Source organism: Macrotis lagotis, chromosome X (assembly GCF_037893015.1).
Source record: "Macrotis lagotis isolate mMagLag1 chromosome X, bilby.v1.9.chrom.fasta, whole genome shotgun sequence".
NCBI classification, from domain to species: Eukaryota; Metazoa; Chordata; class Mammalia; order Peramelemorphia; family Peramelidae; genus Macrotis; species Macrotis lagotis.
In genome coordinates this window covers 424,636,603-424,657,027 of record NC_133666.1, presented here as the reverse complement: position 1 = coordinate 424,657,027, position 20,425 = coordinate 424,636,603, and the positions used below count along the sequence as shown (strand labels likewise).

At 33.8% G+C, this 20,425-nt stretch overlaps 1 protein-coding gene across 1 annotated transcript in view; it reads left to right on the top strand.

Moving 5' to 3' along the window:
* Positions 1-15,067, top strand: part of TGS1 (trimethylguanosine synthase 1) — a 54,030-nt gene extending 38,963 nt beyond the window's left edge. Inside the window, exon 13 of the mRNA XM_074202429.1 lies at positions 14,798-15,067. Within this exon, the coding sequence (XP_074058530.1) occupies positions 14,798-14,953 (156 nt within the window). The 3' untranslated portion in view covers positions 14,954-15,067. The remainder of the gene's footprint in view (positions 1-14,797) is intronic.
* The last annotated feature ends 5,358 nt before the right edge of the window (positions 15,068-20,425 follow it).

Sequence of the window (20,425 nt, the reverse complement as noted above, 5' to 3'; positions counted from 1 at the left end):
TGTCTTTATTTTTGTTTTTAATTTGCATATATAAATATCTGATGAACATGCTTGTATCTTCAGGGAAACTTTTATAGCTTTACTTGTTAGTACAGAATAAAAAGAAATTGTATAAAATAAATAATAGAAGTGAAGACTATAAGCTACAAAATTATCATTGTACTTTCTATTAAAGAAAACATAGGGAGCTTCCAGTTTTGAAATGTCTTGTTTACTACAAGTTATTTGTGCATCTTTTAAAAATTTGGAATGTATTTATTCATAAAATCATTTTCTAAAAGGTGACTAGGTTCTTCCACCAACTCACACAAGCCAGTAATACCCCTGTGTGTTTAAAAAAAAAGTATGAATTCCAACTAGAAAATTGAAAATCATATTCTTACTCTTTGCCCCAGTGTTCAGAAGATACCAGCTGGTTACAAAGTGTGATCCTTAATCAGAAACAGTAGCAGTTGTCATTCATCTGCACAGATCATTTCATAAGTAATGTACCTAATTGGGGGTGGTAGTTGAGAAAAGGAGGTGTATTCTTGTGTTTATATGTCTACAGCATCTACTATTAGACTATTAGATCATCAGCTGTAAATTATTACTTAGATTAAGTTTAATCGTGACTTTTTCTTGAAATTTCGCATGTCACTTTGATACGCAGACTTCTGAATTGAATTGAAAATATTCTTTAACTTAGGCTATGAACTTATGTGCTTGAGTTCTCTTAGCTCCTTTCAACTCCAGATGAGATAATTTGTTCTAAACATCACAAAAAAGATCCCTGACTAGTTTGCATGATATCTTGAAAGTATAATGGAAACTTCTTATATACATATATGTATGTGTATATGTGTGTGTGTGTGTATACACACCTGTAAATGTGTATATATGTGTGTGTGTTTACCTTGAAAGTGTAATGAAAACAGTTTAGTTTTTCTGCTAATTATTGTTAAAGGTTAAAATCTATTTTGAAAATCTTAGCTTTTTTTTCTGGATCTGTAATATTTGATCATTTTCACCAGAACTTGCATATTGGAAAGGCATAATCTATAAAGATTAAGGGTTCATATACTCTGGTCTTTATTTAGAAACAGCTACCACTGCCCTTCGAACTGCTCCCATAAATAAGGAGGCCAGAATTTTAGAGGTTCTGTAGGTTCAGAACTAGAGGGTAAGAAAGGAACCAGTAAAGTAGGAACAGTTGAAACGAACTGACCCAAGGACAGTCTCCACATGGAATTATACTGTCTGAAATTATAATCAGAGATGGATTCATTTGATTTGATGATCATGGTCTTTAAACTCAACTATCTTTAGGAAAATTAAGTGGCTATCAAACAGTGATATATTACTGATATATAAATTAAGTATTTTTTATCCTACCATTTAGCCTAGAGAAAAGGTGTTTTGAATAAAGGGAAGGGATAAAAGGTGAATAATTTGAAAATGAATGAATAATGAAAAACTTTAGATGGAATCGAGTATAAAATGTGCATTGGCATATTGAGGAGGAGAAGGAGATGGAATACTAAAAATTGAATATATGTTAGATGTAGAACAGTTAGATGTGCCCCTTGTTCCTCAAATCCAGTGTTGTGGCAAAATTAAGCTGAGAGTCTAGAGACCTGGTTTCTCTGTTAACTTTTTGCATGATCTTGAACTCTTTAATTTTTCTGGACTTTGTTTCCTTCTAACTCAGAACTCTTTTGATCTTTTTCTACTAAACTATGAGTTGATACCTAACCATTTCCCCTATAGGGAAAATGCCTAGTTTATGCTTTTTTCTTTTATCTTGGACAGTTTAGGGGGTATCCCTGCCTCATATCTGAGGGCTAGAATGAATGGTTTCTGATGTTTTTTTCTGACCAAGAATAGGTCCCTGGAGGGGCAGCTAGGTGGCACAGTGGATAGAGCCCTGGAGTCAGGATGAACTGAGTTCCAATCCAGTCTCAGACATGTGACCTTGGACAAGTCACTTAACCCCCCATTGCCTTGCAAAAACCAAAAGAAACCCTCAAATTCCTGGATTTCTTAGATCAGAATAAGAAAATGAGGAACAGAAAAGTGATAAGATTTGCCCAATAGTTCACCAGAATTCTCTCCTAGTGGAATAATGGTTGTACCTGTAAACGCAAGTACTGTAGGGAAATTGTGTCAAATACAAATAAAATTGGAGCAAATAGTCCATATATAAGGATCTTTGCAGATTGCATATTGACTTGGTTTTAAAATGTAATAGTTTCTATGTCGTATTTTTATTTTATTAAGTACTTTTTAATCTTATTAAGTCTGTACTCAGGACAATTGCAGGCCACGTGTTTGACATTTGTTCTATAGTACTTTATAGCCTTTATTTTTAAAGTTCAAAAAAAAAGATACAGCTATATTAAACTATCATCTTGAAACCAGAAACAGTTTCCTCTCCCCTAATATTTAACATAATGTTCTGCTTATATTAAGCACATGATGTTAGTTGAATACATTATCAGTTAAGTTTACTCTATTCTCACTCCTAATTTTTAACCAACAATCATATTTTTCAATAGAGGAATGTATCGGGGAAATAATCATTCTTTGTTTGGTTGATTTTATTTTATTTTTGTTCTCTTATCTCTAGACTACTTTAAGCTTCCCTAAGAAATAAACTGAATAAGAAAATGAGGAACAGAAAAGTGATATGATTTGCCCAACAGTACTCAGGAAATATCAGCTCAAATAGACATTATCTGACTCCTGATTTTGTGCCCCGTGTACCAGATGAGGGAAAGCTACCTTTAGCCCCAATACCACTATGTGGCACCAAAGACTGGTTAATGGCATTCTGCTACTTACCATATTTACTCCTTCCCCTCATCCACATTTTATTTTCTTACTTTCCTTTCCCTGTTTTTCTTTTCCCTGATTTAAACTTCATTGACCATTCCATTGTACACCAGACATTGCTTAGATTTGGAGGTGATAGCTAGAACTTAAAAAGTCATTGAGTCTTAGAAATCAGAAAAATATATCAGATATGAAACAGTATTACATACCTCTGATGTAAATAGTGGGACTAATTAACTAAGAACATGTCTTACTGATCATAATTGCTAAGTAGCAACAATTACTCTTTTAATATTGGTAGTGATGTTTTCACTACTTTTACATCAAACTCACTGCCTTCAATTAAGAATATATTTAAATATGGACACCAAGACTTTGGGACAAATTCTCATCTTACATTAAAAGTTGGGTGGGATTTCTACATTGGAGTGCTGAGAAAATCTCTGTTGGAATGCATATCCTATTCCTATCAAAATGTTTAATACCATGTGGCTTTACTTAAACCCTTGCTTGCATTCCAGTCTTTATATTAGACTCTGTTAAAAACCATAAAAAATCCGAGATTTTAAAACTAAATCTGTAATGGATTTAGGAAAAATACAAAGCTTTGTTCCTTTCACTGCTATTTTATTTTATTTTTTTAAATAACCAAAATAAATATTGAGGGAAACCTTTGATCTGAAGTACTTTGCACATATGTACTTGTATGTGTGTAGTCTTTAATCTTTAAGCTCTAAATTCTAGGTATCTATTTTTGAAAACTCAAGATGATTTTTTTTAAAGTTAAGAAACTGTACTGGTCAGGCATTCCCAAATATATTGTACTACCTAGGAAACTGAAGTTAATAATTCCATTTGTACTATCAGATTATGTTCTGCCATACTATGGTGTAAAATTAGAATAAACATAAATTTTGGAAGCCACCAGAATCTGATAATTTACTTAGGATGCCCAAATGTCAGTTATTTGTATTATAATTACAACATTTCTTTTTATATACTGCCACTTAAATTTATTTCAGAATGGAGCTGAACTGTTGCAGATCTTTTCCCAAAGACCAAGCATACTAAAACATTCTAGAAGAGATTTTTTGCAGTAGAAAGAAACATTGCCTTAATGAGCCTAGTCCCACCCTGTAGTCAGGAGTATTGGTCAAAAATGGTCTGTTCCTTCTCACTCAACTGTAGTATCTAAGCACAGTGGATAATTGAGGGGAAAAGCAACAATGAGACTGCTTTCAGATGTGTTACTGAGTCCATGGTGTGATCATCTTCAATGTGAAGGTCTGGTAGTAAATAGCAACTAATATGTTAAATTTCTTTGTCTTTGCCATAAAAGATAAATCCTGCATTAGATTTTTGCCATATGATAAAGAATGTTGGTAGGGTAATTCTTATTGAATCTTATAGGAGTGATTTTGGTATGTAAGTTCGAGACTTTTCTTTGCCAAAACATGATTAAAACAATTTTTTTTTTGCAAGGCAAATGGGGTTAAGTGGCTCGCCCAAGGCCACACAGCTAGGTAATTATTAAGTGTCTGAGGCCGGATTTGAACCCAGGTACTCCTGACTCCAAGGCCGGTGCTTTATCCACTACTCCACTTAGCCGCCCTTATCGTCATATTTTAAAACCATGCATGTAAAATATCAAGTTCTCTTATCTCCCCTGTTTCTAATATAATATTTTAAACTAAAACTAATTTATTTAAAAAGCAAAAATAACTTATTTAGTTTTATTTCTAAATGTTGTGATTCAGGGGTTAAAGTTTCAATAAGAACATATCTTAGGACTTAAAGTTATTTATTCTTTGAAATCAACCATACCCAGTAAACATTATAATAGCTAAATTAATGCAAAATTAGGACATCTTAAATTATGATAGTATACCTTGATATAATATTCTATACTATAGTATAGTATTTCTTGCCTCATTAAACTCTTGGCATATGTCTTTATTTTAACTTAAAATTTTTCTCAATCAACAAAATTACTGTTTTATACCACTGCTACCCTCATTCTTTCATTGAGAGAAGAGAGAAAAAGAACACCTGTTGGAAACAGTCAAGTAAAACATTCTTGCATTGACCATCCCATTTCTACCCTCTTCCACCTCTCTCAAATGGACTTATTTTGAAAAACTAAATTCATATTTGAGAAAGTTCATATATTGCCCAGAATATTACTGGATAAATGTTACTAGAGGAGTGTGTGGCTACTTTGTGATGTGGAGATAATCATACAAAAAACCCCTAAAAAACAAATTTACTTGAATCAATTTTTTGGTATTGTGTGCTTTAGATACATTAGAACATTCAGAAGAGAACTTAATCTAGATATAGTGGAAGAGACTAATAGGGGTACATCAGTTTGGGATTGGAGTGCTTCCAGGTGGAGCTGAGGGGGTCAGTGCTCCTTGGTCATATTTCAACAACCTGGCCAAAAAAAAAAACAGTAGATAGGAAACTTAGGTTTCTAGTCCCTGCTCTTTACCTCAATCATTCTTCCTTTGAAATATAAGGGAGTATTACAAAGTGGTTTCTAAATTCCTTCTGGTCCTAATAATCTTTGGATACATGACATTTGGGTTTCGTTTCTTGAAACTTGGCTCAGCAGCTGTTCTCTGTGACCTTGGGTAACTCATTAGGCTTTTTCTGGGGCTCAGTTTTTTCTTCTGTAAGATGAAGGTGCTGAACTAAAGTCAGTCCTCATTCTCAGATTTTTGTATCTCAGATTCTTCTAGTCACTAAGATTTATTAGTAACCACCAAAAAAATCGATGCTTGCACCACTTTTGTAGTATTTGCAAACATAGTCAAAGGGGCAAATAATTTGAATCACCCAACACCCATCTGAGATCTTCTCAGATCTTCTGACCTCTTTCATCTCTCATATATTGTAAGTGACTGTCTACTTAATGCCTTGTGTTTTTTTTACTTTTTGTTAGTGATCTTTCTTTCTAAAATGACCCCCAGTCAAGAGACTATAATGTGTCTTACAGGGAAAACATATTTAGGTATTAGATAAACTTTTCCCAGATATTAATTATTGTACTTCTGGTTGTGAGTTCAGTGTTAGTGAGTCAATAATGAGGTATATCCAGAAAAAAGGAAGAGGAAGTTTACCAATCTGTACATGAGGCCACTCCGGAAACTGCTAATGTAAATGTTGTGACCAAAGGCTCACAGGAACCTTGTATTTCCCGTAGAAGAAGCAATGGTTTGGAGTTCACAGTGACTCAACTACCATAAATGATGAGAATTTACTGTAATTCTTTAAAGCCTCTTCCAATTCTTCCACTCTTTCAAAATTCTTCGAAGGTCTAAGAAGAATTTGACTTCAAGCCTTCTTTCAGCCCCTCCCCCAAATCATCTGTTAGTTTTCTCTAATATTGACCATTCCACCCTTCATTAATTAAAAGCTTCTTCAATGCTCAATGTGAAGATACACCAGCACCTATTTAGCAAAAAATATTAGTTAAAGTACTTCAAGTTCAATATAGTTCAAGAAACTATTTTAGGAATTGATTCAAATAGGAAGTTACCGGATATTACCCAGGGGTAATTACCCTGGCAATGGCCTTTTGGTACCCTAGGATCATTGTCTTCTGCCCACTGTGGAGAAGTTGCTAAAAAAAGGTAGTAACTACATAACATCTTAAATAAAAATACTTTAATTGAAAAGAATATGTTTTCTTTGGAATTCTCATTTAAAGTCATGGTATATAATGTACTTTAAATATTTACATTTGAAATTTTCTATTGCATAGAATATGAAAAGTTTTGGCTATTGATTTCTTAAAATGTCAGATTATGGAAATGGTGCATCAAGTTTTAAAAGTGGAAGTCTTAATCCCCAGTAAATGGTTGCATAAGAGTCTTGAACAATAATGGGATAGAGTTGACCTTTGTATTATTTCTTGTGATGTAACTAAGATGTCATTTATTGGGATGCTAAGTTCTGTAACAACTATTTCTATAGACAATCCTAGGACCAGCTTTTAGAATTGAAAGACATGAAGAATGAGCAGTTTTGTTTCTCTGATCAACATGGGTTATAGAATCTTACCCAAAGTAAAGATTAACTAGATAAAAACTTTTAAAAATATATTGGGGCAGCTAGGTGTTGTAGTGGATAGAGCACCAGCCCTGGAGTCTAGAGGACCTGAGTTCAAATGCAGCCTCAGACACTTAATAATTACCTAACTTTGTGACCAAGTCACTTAACATTGCCTGCCCCCCCCAAAAAAATTTTTTTATTAATGCTCTATTTTTTTACATTTTTCCCCAATAATTTTCCCTTACCCTTAATAGAATCCTACCTTAGACCAAACAAGTACAGTCCAGCCAAAAAATGTCAAAAATCTGGCTGTTTACAAAAATGTAAATTGTTCCACTATGCTCCTACATTTCATCATAGTTCTCTAATAATAAGATTGGGAATTATTTCCTTTTTTTTCTTATGCTACATAATATTTCATTATATTCCTGTGGTTTAATTTTCTCAGGCATTCCCCAATGAGAAGGAACCCCTACAAAATTAAGAATATTGAGAAATCATCTTCATGTTGTGAACCCATTAGAAATTGATCTATGTACTAATCTCCTTTGTTTTTCCTTTATCCTCCAAAAGAATGATCCCCACCCTTTTCAACAGTCACTGCATTAAAATCCTATGCTGATCTCTTGTTTCTTTATACCTTTACTCTTTGCCTCCTAAGCATATTGAAAAAACAAAAAGCATCAAACTTGTAGAACTAGACTATGTACATCTAGATTGTTATATAACTTTAACAGTGGAGCTAAGTAGATTCCATTACAGGTAGTATTAGGATTTTTCTCTGCCTTAAAAATACAAAAGGAACTCATCCTTTGTTGCTGCAACTGTTTTCTTCCCTGAAAAGTGTAGTTGGTGGGTGCAGTTTGGTAATGCCAAGAAGATTGAGCAGAATGTATTTTTCTCTATTCCATTTTTGTCCAGTGAGAAAGACTAGAATTTTTAATTCACAAAAACAGAAGGCCTATGTTTCTAAAAATAGAGAGATGACTTTTATTATCATAGCTAATAGTTGATGTCATTTATATAGTGCTTTATATATTTATATAATATGAATTTATATAAGTTGATCCTCACCACAACCCTGTGCAGCAGACATATTATGCTTATTTCATAAGTCAGGAATCAGAGAAGTTAATTTTCTTGCCAAGGTGACAAAGCTAATAAGCAACAAAGCCAGTACTTGATATTTTGATTCCAAGTTCAGTGAGGTTCCTACTATATCATGTGAATAAAGCAAGAGTTCATAACTTGAAGACCATGAATTTGAGGTATTTTTTAAAATATATTTTGATAATTATATTTAAATAAAATTGATTTCCTTTGCAATCCTACATACTTTATTGCATATCTTTAAAAACTATATTGTCAGAAGGGCCCATGGACTTTACCATATTTCCAAAGGGTCCATAATATAAAAAAAAGTTAAGAATTCCTCTGCTTAAAAGCAATAGAATGTTAATATTACATAGCTCCCAGGGATCTTAGAGTTTATCCGTGGCAACTCCTTGCTTTACATATGAGAAAATAAGACTCAGAATGTTAGGGTAAGCAACTAAGCCTTGGCTTCCTGACACCTATCAAGTGTCCTTACATGAATTTTCTCTAAAACAGAATGTCAAGAAAATATGAGTGAGATGAGAGACTACCAAGTCATCTTTGCTACATGTGTAATACCTCTGAATAGCCAGGGGCTTCCTTATAGTCTAACTTATTTTGTTAAAAGATTTTTTAGAAAAATTTTCCTTGGTGTCCAGTTCAGAGAATTGGTGAGAAAGAAAAGCACTTTTTGTCCCAAGAATCATTCAGCATCAGTATCCTTCCCCATAGCAAAAAAAAGAAAAGTAGATTCAATCTTTCTTTCAAAGGATGAAGTTGTCCATGTATACTAGTGATAGTCTTTTAATAGAAAGGAGAGTGAGTTCAATTTACACAACCTTCCAGAGACCCTCATTTTATTCATTTGTGAAGGAATGAACAAAGAAATGAATGTATCCGTAACAGTTAAGGTAATATCAAAAAGTTATCTGGACAACATTGAAAGAAACATTTTCTGTCATAGCTCCCAAAGAATGATTCATCAGAAATTCTTCTCCTTAGTTTATTTTTTCCCCTAATATAATTATTAGTTGCATGTTTGAAAGGAAACCATGTTCTGCTTCCTTTTTTTCCCTATACATTCCTATGCATATCCATTATTTCAATTTTTCTGATGTTATTGTAACAATGATGAAATCTGTAGATGTCTAAAATACTATTCCATACAAGCCTTATTTGCTTCTAACTAGATTTCTGCATGTTTTGATTTTAATCATTCTACAGTGAAATAAAGTTTTCTTTCTCTACTCCATTTTTCTATCCCTCGTAACATGCACTTACATCACAGTACTTTGTTCATCCATTTAGGATTCAAGTGTGAGAGGTTATTGTTCTCTTAAAACTGTTGATTCTGTTCATATAGCCAAAAATTATTTCTCTCATCACCTTTTCATTTGCAAATTACTTTTTTCTATAAGTACTTTAGAGTTACATCACCTAACTTTCATTCATTCTTTCATGTCCTATACATAGATCACATCAGAAAACTTTTATTTTGTTTAAAAATTACTATTCTTGCATTCCCCTTCTCCCCCAAGAAAATCTAAAAAACCATTTTTCTTCTCTTACATAATATTTTCCTCAAAACTCAGGTGAGTCCCAATTCTTTGTTCTAGAATGTAGTTCAAACTGTTGTGGAAATAATTTTTTGGCAGAAACTAATTTTCTTCAGATCATCCATGCTTGTTAGTTTGTATTCAATGTGATTTTGCTCTAACTTACTGAAAAAGTATTTTTGAAATCATTAAAATATAAATAGGAAAGGAAAAAGGGGGAAGGAACTAAACAATACAGTCAGTTAAGCCTGCAGAGGAAAGATAAGAATAGCTTGAAACATAGTAAAGAGTAAAGGTTTGCTTTAAAAAGAATTCTTTGAGTTGGACAAGATCGTTGCAAAGATCTCATAGAGTTAGAACAAAGAATCCTTGGAAGTGAATAAACTCAGCACTTTGTCCACTAGTATTTTAAAGATTGGGAAATAGGAAAGAGGAAAGAAGGGAAGAAAAATTGAATGGCATGTAAGTAGCAGTGACAGGAACTATTGATCCCAAATTTCTTTATAATGCTTGAAATTGAACTGCAATGACATTACAGTTGTGTAAAAATTAAAGATAATTTCTTTTCATATCAGTTTCATTTTCTAATATATCTTTCTTTCACTCATTAAGCATATCCAGTGGTCCAATTCTGTGTGTGTATTCTTTGTATTAATGTTGTTATATAGAAATGTATTTTTATTCTCTTTTCAGTTCTCTTCTTCTTTCTTTTCATCATCTAAAAGTTCTTCCTGTACGTTTTTAATTTTTGTATTCAGTTTCTTGTAAACAAACCTTATAAGTACAAGCAAGCTCAACCCCCACTTCTTTTTTCCTCTAGTTACCTACCTATATCCTATAACTAATCCAAAGTACTCAGTTCTTAAGGAGGTACAGAGGAGGGGAAAAAGTCTTACCCTGCCAATTTGTTTCTAGTAATTTTTTTTTGCAGCCAACAAAGAATGGTACCCTTGAATTTTTATATTGCTTTTTAAAAATTTTTATAGTGCTTTCAGATAATGAACTTGAAACAAAAAAAAAGACAGATAATGAACTTGTCTGCTTTTCTCCACAATTATTTCATTTTTCTCAGATTTGTTTAGATAGAGGGAAGAATGATCCTGTTCCTCAAGGAACTGTGTTCATGATTCCTGGTCATTATTACACCCCACCCTTTTTTAAGGGATGGAGACTGTCTTAAACTGTCTAATATAAAGGTATGTTCTCCATTTCAAAGGAACCACTTCCACCAGAAAAAAAGTCATTAATGTCTACCAGTAATAACCTAATTTTATTGTGATCAGTCCACTTGGTATTCATATTCTTGAACTACACATTTTTTAAAATAATGGTTTAATTTGGAATATGTCGTATATCATATCATCTTATCTAATGAAATATAAGCTTTTCTGGTGCTTTCTTTTGGGTTTTGAAAACAAATGTTAATTTTCTCACTGTAAACAAGATAATTTCTCAATATTTAATGAACAATATCACATTTTTAAAACAATTCTCAGCTAAAACAGACAACTTACATTTGCTTACAAATTTGGTTTTTTGGTATTTAAAAATGACATGATTTCCATGTTTAGCTTGAAAACTAGGTAAAATTTAAAATGTGAATTAAATTAAAATTAAAATTTTTACATGCCAAAAACTGTACCAATAAAGTGTAAACTCTAATAAGTATGGATTCAGCAACAGGCTTAACTTTCTTCCGAGGACCAACCTTGCTTAGACTTATTACAGAGAACTGACCACTAGGTAAACCCCCCCCAGCATTTGTCACCATTCACATCTACTAACCATGGATGTCTCACCTGGCTCCACCCTGGTCCTGCTTTTCTTCTTTATAATGCTTACCTACCTAAGTGATTTCATCAACTCTATGCTGATTATTCTCAGATCTACCTACTAGCCCGTAGCTTATTGCTGACCTTCAGTCTCACATGTGCCTTTTAGACATTCTGCCCTGGATGTCCAGGAGACATCTTTAGCTTGTCTTTTCCTCAAAATCACCCCACCACCACCACCAACTTGATTATCATCAAGGTCTCTACCACCTCCCAGTCCCCCAAGCTCACTCTTCATATCTTTTTGCCAGGGCCTGTCAAATTCACCTTTGCAACATCTCTCATATATGATCCCTTCTGTACTCTGACATCAGCAGCTCTCTAGTGTAGCCCTTATCACTTCATTCTTGGATTACTGCAATACCCGAGGGGTAGGTCTTTCAGCCTTAAGTCTCTCCAACTCCAGTTCACCCTCCACTTAACTTCGAAAGCGATTTTCTTAAAGTATAGGTCTGTTTCAGGCACATTCATTCTCTCTCTCTCTCTCTCTCTCTCTCTCTCTCTCTCTCTCTCTCTCCCTCCCTCCCTCTCCCTCCCTCCCTCCCTCTCCCTCCCTCCCTAGAATCACATACGAAGTCTTGTCATTCAAGTCTCAGCTAAAATCCCACCTTCTACAGAATGACTTCCAACACCCCCTTTTTTTTACAGGCAGCACTGAAGGGAGTAATGCCTGCTAACTGATTGACTACCTGCCCCCTGTGCCTTGAATGCACTCTCCCTCCTCACTTGTGTCTCAGAAAATACCTCTCACTTCAAGAAGTGCTTATGCACCACTTTCTGATAATGTTTTTCCTCTTTATGTTTAACATAGAATATGTGTTGTTACTCAGGAAAGAAGCTTTAAGTAGAGATACTTTACCTTTTTTGATACTTGTATCCACAGTACTTGAGACCTACCTACCAGGCATGTGGTAAGTGGTTAATTGATTGGTAGAGGGGAACACACATTGATAAGATCAGACATCACTGAAATAGTTAAGCATCTTATTGATCCAGAGAAGTATGGAATTTGGGTTATTGAAACAAATCTAGGAAATTATTACAACTGGTTTCATTTGGTAGTCCTTTGAAAAAATATTTGGAACAATTGATACAAAATAACTTCCAATATACATATGAAAAAAAAACCTGATGTTGAAGTTTAAAATTGGGGAGAGGGGGCCATAGGGGAATGTAACATTCCTTGTCACTTGCAAATTGAACCTCCTGAACTATTTTTAAATATTTTTAACTTCTGGTTTCATTTTAAATGTCAAGTTCCTTATTGTTTTTGTCTTAGAGTTTTTCTTTACAGTGTTATAACTGTAATATTTCTGTATACTTCATTTTTTATTTCTGCATGTCATTTAGCTTATTTTCAATTATTACCTTTCTGGGTTGGCAACTCTTGCTGTTGAATTGTAACCTTTGAAAAATTGAGAATATAACATAGAGTTATATGTTATATCTTCCCTATTTCTGTAATGCCTCTTTTCCTCCTAAGGTAGAGGAAGTTGAATAGGTTTAAATGTATACTCATTAGTAATGTATGATGAGCTTTTTTATCTTCTAGAAGTTGCTGCAATGGCTCCTTGGTACTTGTGACCCCTGAAAATTTGTTTAACTTTTTCTATTTTTAGTTCATGCTAACACCATCTTTGTGTTGGTCAGTGCTAGGTATAATTTCTACATGTAGAAGCAAAGAAAACAATTAAAAAAGTCATACTTGGGGCGGCTAGGTGGCATAGTGGATGGAGTCAGGAGTACCTGGGTTCAAATCCGGTCTCAGACACTTAATAATTACCTAGCTGTGTGGCCTTGGGCAAGCCACTTAACCCCATTGCCTTGTAAAAAACAAAAAAAGTCATACTTGCCAACTAAACCAAAACTAGGCCATTGTTTCTTTGTAAATGCAACCAGTTCATTCATTTGTTTCTATGTAGTGATGCCTTCCATCACAAGAGAAGAAAATGTGTTCTGTTGTTTATAATCAGTTTATGCTCTAACAGAAACCATCTCTTAGGTGAAATTATGAAATGTTTACTATCAATATGTCTCCTTTTGCCAATGTCAGAAGTTTATCCTTGTCCTCTTGTTATCTCCTGGATGTTCAGGGCTCCTCACTGTGTTATATCCCATGGACTTAGAATTCAAGTTAACAGTTGAGTGGAAATGGTGCTGCTTTGGGAAGAAGAACCCTACTGAAAATTCCCTGACAAAAGAAAACCAGGAGAGGCAAATCAGCCAAATGACCTGATTTAGAAAGAGAATTGAAGATCTGTATCGAAGAGCACAGGACATTGGAATTCCTGTGTTCCCAAAGATGGTTCGGCAGGAGGCAAAAAAGAATTGCTGATGAAAAAGAAATGACTGATTTCAAAAGAGGACACAATTGATGCTTCAGGTTCATGAAACATTATGGACTCAGCATGTGTCCACATCCCAGACTTGCCCAGGGAGAGCTTATGGTTAAGACCAGAGCACAGGCAGGAGAGTAGTCAGAGCCACTCCTGAGATAGTGATTTGTCATCAAACACAAATGAGGACAAGCTAATGGATGGGAGTTTTGACAGTAATAGGGAGTTGTATGAATTTTATGATGAATAAAACTTGAGTTCAATAACTTTATGTAATACATTTTTTCAAATTTCAGGCCCTAAAATTAAGATGTCTTATATATGAGGAAATACAGTAAAAGACTGATTAAATAGTATCTTACAGCGTGGAAGGGATGCCGCACATTAACTTATAAGGGGTCAGCATTTCTCAGCCTCCCAGAAGTCCTAATAAATAAACTGCTAGAAAGTCAGTTATAATAGAAAGAGACTTGCTTATGCTGTGATAGTTTTACTGACAGAACTGTTGTTATCTGCAAATAAATATCAGATAATTTGAATATCTTTGATCCTCAAGGATCAAGAGCTACCCTGGAAGTGAGGAAGAGCTTGATTTAGGTCCTTCTTCTGTATGGGCTATGCAGCACCTAGAAAGTTACTTAAATTCCCAGTTTTTTAAGCAATTATGACATTTGTAGAGAAGGTGCTGTGTAAGTTCCTTAAACGTAGAGCTTGTTCTACTCTTTGTATTTGTATCCTGCAGCCTGATAAATTCTAAGCACTTAATAAATGTTTGTTGTTTGACTAACTCTCACTTCCCTATACCAGTGAAATAATAGGTCTAATTCTTATCCCTCTCCCTAATTTGTGAAGAGAACATTAATATTTGGTAAATTGGCTTAGAGGCTATCAAGTCTAAACCCTTTATTTTACAGCTGAAAAAACTGAGACACAAGAAGTCATTATATTGCAGCATGCAAAACAATAGTTTATTGTTCACAAACTTTTCATTAGCTATTAATAAGAAGCAGCATTGAGTATTTAGACATGCTTTTTTTTCTATTTTGCAAATAGTTTAAACAAAAGATTTGTTCTCAGCCTAACTATGTATTTCTTCTATCTTTTTTAGGTGGCATCTTTAGCTGGACCTGGAGGACAAGTTGAAATAGAACAAAATTTTCTTAACAATAAATTGAAGACAATCACAGCTTACTTTGGTGACTTGATCCGAAGAACAGCATCTGAAATATCAGTTAAAAATGACTTAAAGAAGGAAACAGCATAGTAATTAGATTATCATCCAAGTCAGAAGACTTTCATTTTATTCCTCTATCCATCATGAACTCTATTTGGCAACCAAGAATCTATTTCTAGCATATAAAATAGGGCTTGACTCTTTTAGGGCTGTTGTCATTATTAATTTTGAGATAAAATAACTTGGTAAATACTGAGAATTCATTGGAATCTTGAACTTCTTAATGTAAAAGAAGGTTGATTTGCCTGCAAACCTCACAGACATACACTTCCGGTTTATATTTAAGCTTCTTTGTCTACTTTGTTTAGCAACCTTTTATTTTTTTTAATCACTATTTTAAATGCCATGTTGAAAAGCTGATTTTTTTTTACTACTGCAGGTTTTTTTAAGTTTGGGGGGATTAATAACATTGAACAGAAAAACTTTTTTTATAATTCATTTAAATTGTGTCAAGCTGCCCATCATAAGTAATTATCTTTAAATCAGATAAAATGTAATATTTTGTTGGAGAAAGGTAGAACATTTTAAATGATGGGAGTGATATTCTAATTTTTCATTGTCAACTTTATAAACATCTTCCAATTCTAAAAATAAAATATACCCACTATAGAGCAGTTGTTCTTCCCTAATTCGCATGGTAAAACAAATAACTGGAAGAAATTTTGATCTTCATAAAAAAATCAGCAACCAAAGAAGAGTTGATATCCGGGAAAGAATAAAAAAATAAACATTTTTAATGGAGTAAATAAGGTCAGCAAGCACTTACGAATAACTTACTAATGCCAGTCTATGATAATTGCTGTGGTTACTGAGAAAGGCCAAAATGATTCGTCCCTGCAACCAGATAGGTGATTATAGTAGAGAAGACGTAAATACTTGTATAAACAAGATAAATATGTAGGCACAGAAAGGAACAGAGGGAAAGATCACCTACGGAAATTTCTGTTTCAGCTGAGTTTTGAACAAAACTTAAAACATGAAGGTGAAGGAAAGATTTCAGGCTTAAGGGGAAAGGAATTAGTTTAACAAAACCAGAGTTAAGAGAAAAAGTAAAAAAAAATAAGTAGGCTATTGTAACTGGGTCATAAAATGCATAGAAGAGAATAGAGCTGGCTTTAGCAATAGTCCTGGTGAAAAATATGGGCCCAAACTAGAGTAGTAGTAGTAGTAGTAGTAGTAGTAGTAGTAGTAGTAGATTAAATAGACCATTGGGAGATAATTTGCTTTATCCTACCAACAAAAATTTGTCATTTGATGATACAGTATGGAGAGAACAGTCAAGATCTGTTGATACCAACCATCCTGTCAGGTCGCTGGGGTGTGAGCTGGGATGGTGAGAGTGGCACCCACTCCCTTTAATCAATATTATGACCAGCTAAAATGCATTGTAGAAGATGGTCTGTGTTCAAAAAATAATAGAATACAGTGTCACTGGTTTGCAGATACTTGGAGGAGAGTAAATTGTAAGATGCAAGAAGATTAGGAAGACAAAGCTAAATAGGATTTTATATAGAAATATAAATTTAGGGGAAGCTAGGTGGCACAATGGATAGAGAGCCGGCCTCAGAGTCAGGAGTACCTGGGTTCAAATCCAGCCTTTGACATGTAATAATTACCTAGCTGTGTGGCCTTGGGCAAGCCACTTAGCCCCATTTGCCTTACATATATATAAATTTAAATATAAATTTATTTGATCCTTAAAGTACCCCTGTGAGGTGGTTGCTTCATGGCCTCCCTGGGCATTCTAGTTTGTTTTTCCTAAAATGTGATACTCGGGTCTAGATGCAACTGATAGGAACAGAATAATCTTCCTCTTTCTGAACACTATTTCTCTACTGGCCTAAGATTGAATTACCTTTTTTCCAAACTGACTTAACACTTGACCCATTTAGTTTTTTGTTTATTGATACCTCCATACCTCTTTCATTTTACTACAATTCATTGACTTCAAAAATGTCAACCAGTATAGGGTCAAAAATAGTGACAGGACAATATCCTTCTGGCAATTTTGAATAAGTGTTTAACAGGAAGATAAAAGAAAATATTGAACCAAACAAATGTCTAGAGAAACCAGAATTAAAAGATATGGCAACTTCTAAATGGGACAGCAAAAAATGTACATATTGTAGTAGAAATGGAACTTAGAAAAATTGACCATGTCCTAGGGAAGAGATATTGCAAAGAAATGTAAAAAGGTAGTCAATACATTTCTTTACATACCATATTACAATAAGAATACAAATTGGTGCAGGTACCAAAAAAAAAAGATGCAAATTCAATTGGATACCTAAGTGAAATTTTTTTTTCATCCATATTTATATATGTATTTCAATATGAGGATTAGGATTAAGGGAAAGAGATACATAGATAATTTTTATAGTTATCAGATTCAGAAGGGTTGGGTTATGTGTGTGTGTTTCGTTTTTCTTCCTCTGGATGGGGATAACGTTATCCATAGCCAGTCTAATACAGTTGTCCTAGCTCTCTAAACTGCTCAGAGGTGCTGCTAATTTCTTTTTCTGAAGTAGGGTTAAGTAATTTCCACTTCTGTTAATCTGGGCAGTTTGTATTTTTGTAAATATTCATCCATTTCATTCAAGTATCCAATTTATTGGCATACAGTTCCACATAGTAGCGCCGAAGTATCTCTTTAATTTCTTCCTCATTGGTGGTTAGTTCACCTTTTTCATTTTTGATACTGGCAATTTGGTTATCTTTTTTAAAATCATTAACCAACAGTTTGTCCATTTTATTGACTTTTTTCAATTTTTATTTTTATTTATGAGATCAATGGTTTTCTTGCTTTCAATTTTTATTAATCTCTGCTCTGAATTCAGAATTCAGAATTTCTAATTTGATATTTAATTGGGATCTTTATTTTTCTACCTTTTTTTTAGTTGCAAACCCAATTCTTTCTCTATTTTATTCATATGGGCATTTAGACATAAGTTTCTCCTCAAAATTGCCTTGGCTGCAGCCCAAAAATTATGGTATGATGTCTCATTATCATTTTCTTGGATATAACAGTGAAATCTTAAATAATAAATAGGTCAAAAAAGAAATCATAGAAACAATATTTCATAAAAGACAATGAGGAATAGTGAGGTGGTGTAGTAGAGTATTAGGCCTGGAATAAGAAAGCCTAATCTTCCCGAGTTCATATCTGTATTCAGACACTAGCTATGTAACCATGGGCAAATCACTTAACTGCTTCACTTTCTTCATGGTCAACCACTCCAGTATTTTTGCCAAGAAAATCCCAAATTACTTCCCAAAGAGTTAGACACAACTGAAAAATGACTGAACAACAACAAAAAAGGAAAAAATAGATGTAGTTAATGAATTGAATAATTTTAAAAAATTACAAAATCGAAAATAAACCTAAAATAAGTTCAAGAGGAGATATTAAATCAAAGAAGGAAACAAGTTGGGAATAAAATATTTTTTAACATCTTTAACAAAAATGTTAAAAACCAAAACCTAGTTCTTTAAAAAGATTAATAAACATAAATCTCTACCTAATCTGGTTAAAAAGAAGGTAGCAGGAAATCAATGAAAAAGCAAGATGAAGTCTCAGAACAAATATAAAGAATAATCAGAACATAGTATGCAGTTATATGCTATTGAAACAAAACAAAAGAAATAGGGTAATATTTTAAAAAAATATGAAATACCTAAATGATCAGGAGATTAAATAGATGTCCTAAATAACTCAGTCTCAGAAAATAGATCTAGATATAAAGAAACTTTATATAAAAAAACCAGGGGAGGTGGCACAGGGAGGAACTTTTTGGTGTTGATTCACAAGAGAATTCCATCAAACTTTTAAAGAATACCTAATATCTACACAAATAATTTTCAAAAATTTAAACAGAACCTCACTAGAATTCTTTTATAAGACACATATGGTGCTAATACCTAAACCTGGGAAAGATAAGACACAAAAAGGAAATTATAGTCTGAAATCATTAATGAACATTGATATAATCTTCCTTGAAGACATAGTAGAGTAAGGTAGATATTTGCCTAAACTCTCCCAAAATCACTTCTAAACCACTATAAATTAATGGAGCGGTAGAACAACAAACTATAGGATGAAACAATTTTCAAGTCAAAAGTTGGCAGGAAAAGTGTCTCACTCAGGTGAAGGGAGCACTGTCCAGTGCAGTCAGATTTCAGGCAAACCATTAGCAGGTCAGGCCCCCAGCAAGCCAGCTGTGAGGTCCTGTTCCCAGTGCAACAGGTCAACAGCCAGACCCCATGCTCCCAGTGCAAGAATTTTGAGAGTGTTCCTTCATCTCAGGAGCATAGTCCAACTTTAAAAGTCAAGAAATAGGCTGAAAAAATGAGAGAGAAAATAGAAAGACTTGTCATAAAAAGTTATGGTGACAGGGAAGAGCCAAGAGTACAACAATGAGGGCGGCTAGGTGGCACAGTGAATAGAGCACCAGCTTTGGAGTCAGAAGTACCTGAGTTCAAATCTGGCCTCAGACACTTAATAATTAACTAGTTGTGTAGCCTTGGGCAAGCCACTTAACCCCATTTGCCTTGCAAAACAAACAAAAACCTTAAAAAAAAAAGACAACAATGTCAAAAGTGCCTACATGCAGTCAGGTGGTGCAGTAGATAGAGCACCAGCCCTGGAGTCAGGAGGATCTGAGTTCAAATTTGACCTCAGACACTTAATTACCTAGCTGTATTATCTTGGGCAAATCACTTAACTCTATTGCACTGCAAGCACTAAAAACAAAACAAAATTGCCTACATGAGAAGTCTCAAAGAAAAATGTGAATTTGTCTGAAGCTCACAAAGAACTGGAAGAGCTCTAAAAAGATTTTAAAAGTCAACTAAGAGAAGTAGAAAAAATTTGGGAAAGGAATGAAAGTGATGCAAGAGAATTATGAAAGAAAGATGTGCACAACTGACCTGGAAAATAGCTCGAGGAGAGATAATTCAAAATTATTAGTCTACCTGAAAAAAAGACCTGAGATATAATTTTCGAGAAATTATTGAAGAAAACTGCTTTGTAATCTTACAACCAGAGAGGAAATCCAAATTTGGAAGAATCCACTGATCACCTCTTAAAAGAGATCACAAAATGAAAATTCCCCAAAATATTATTTTATATATTATATTATTTTTTTCCAGGAGAGGCTCAAGCAGTCTCTCAAACTATTGTCTATTTGAAGTTAGTAACCACCAAATCCTGTGTTTACAGTGAATCTAGGTGAGTTTGTTCTCATTTGGAAAAGTTTTTACCTTGTGGGCATGTTTGCCCAAAAACAAATTGAGAGGGAGGTCACAAATAGAACATTGATATATTAACTATTTATTTGGCAGATATAAATAAATATTGTCAAACTAAATTACTGTTTCACAAATAATTTTAATGTAATTCAACAAGTATTTCTTAAAATTCTCCTTTGTCAGCCTCTGAGCTAGGCACTGAGAATATAATAGACATAAAGCAATCCTTTTTTGCTATTCTATCCAGTAGGATAG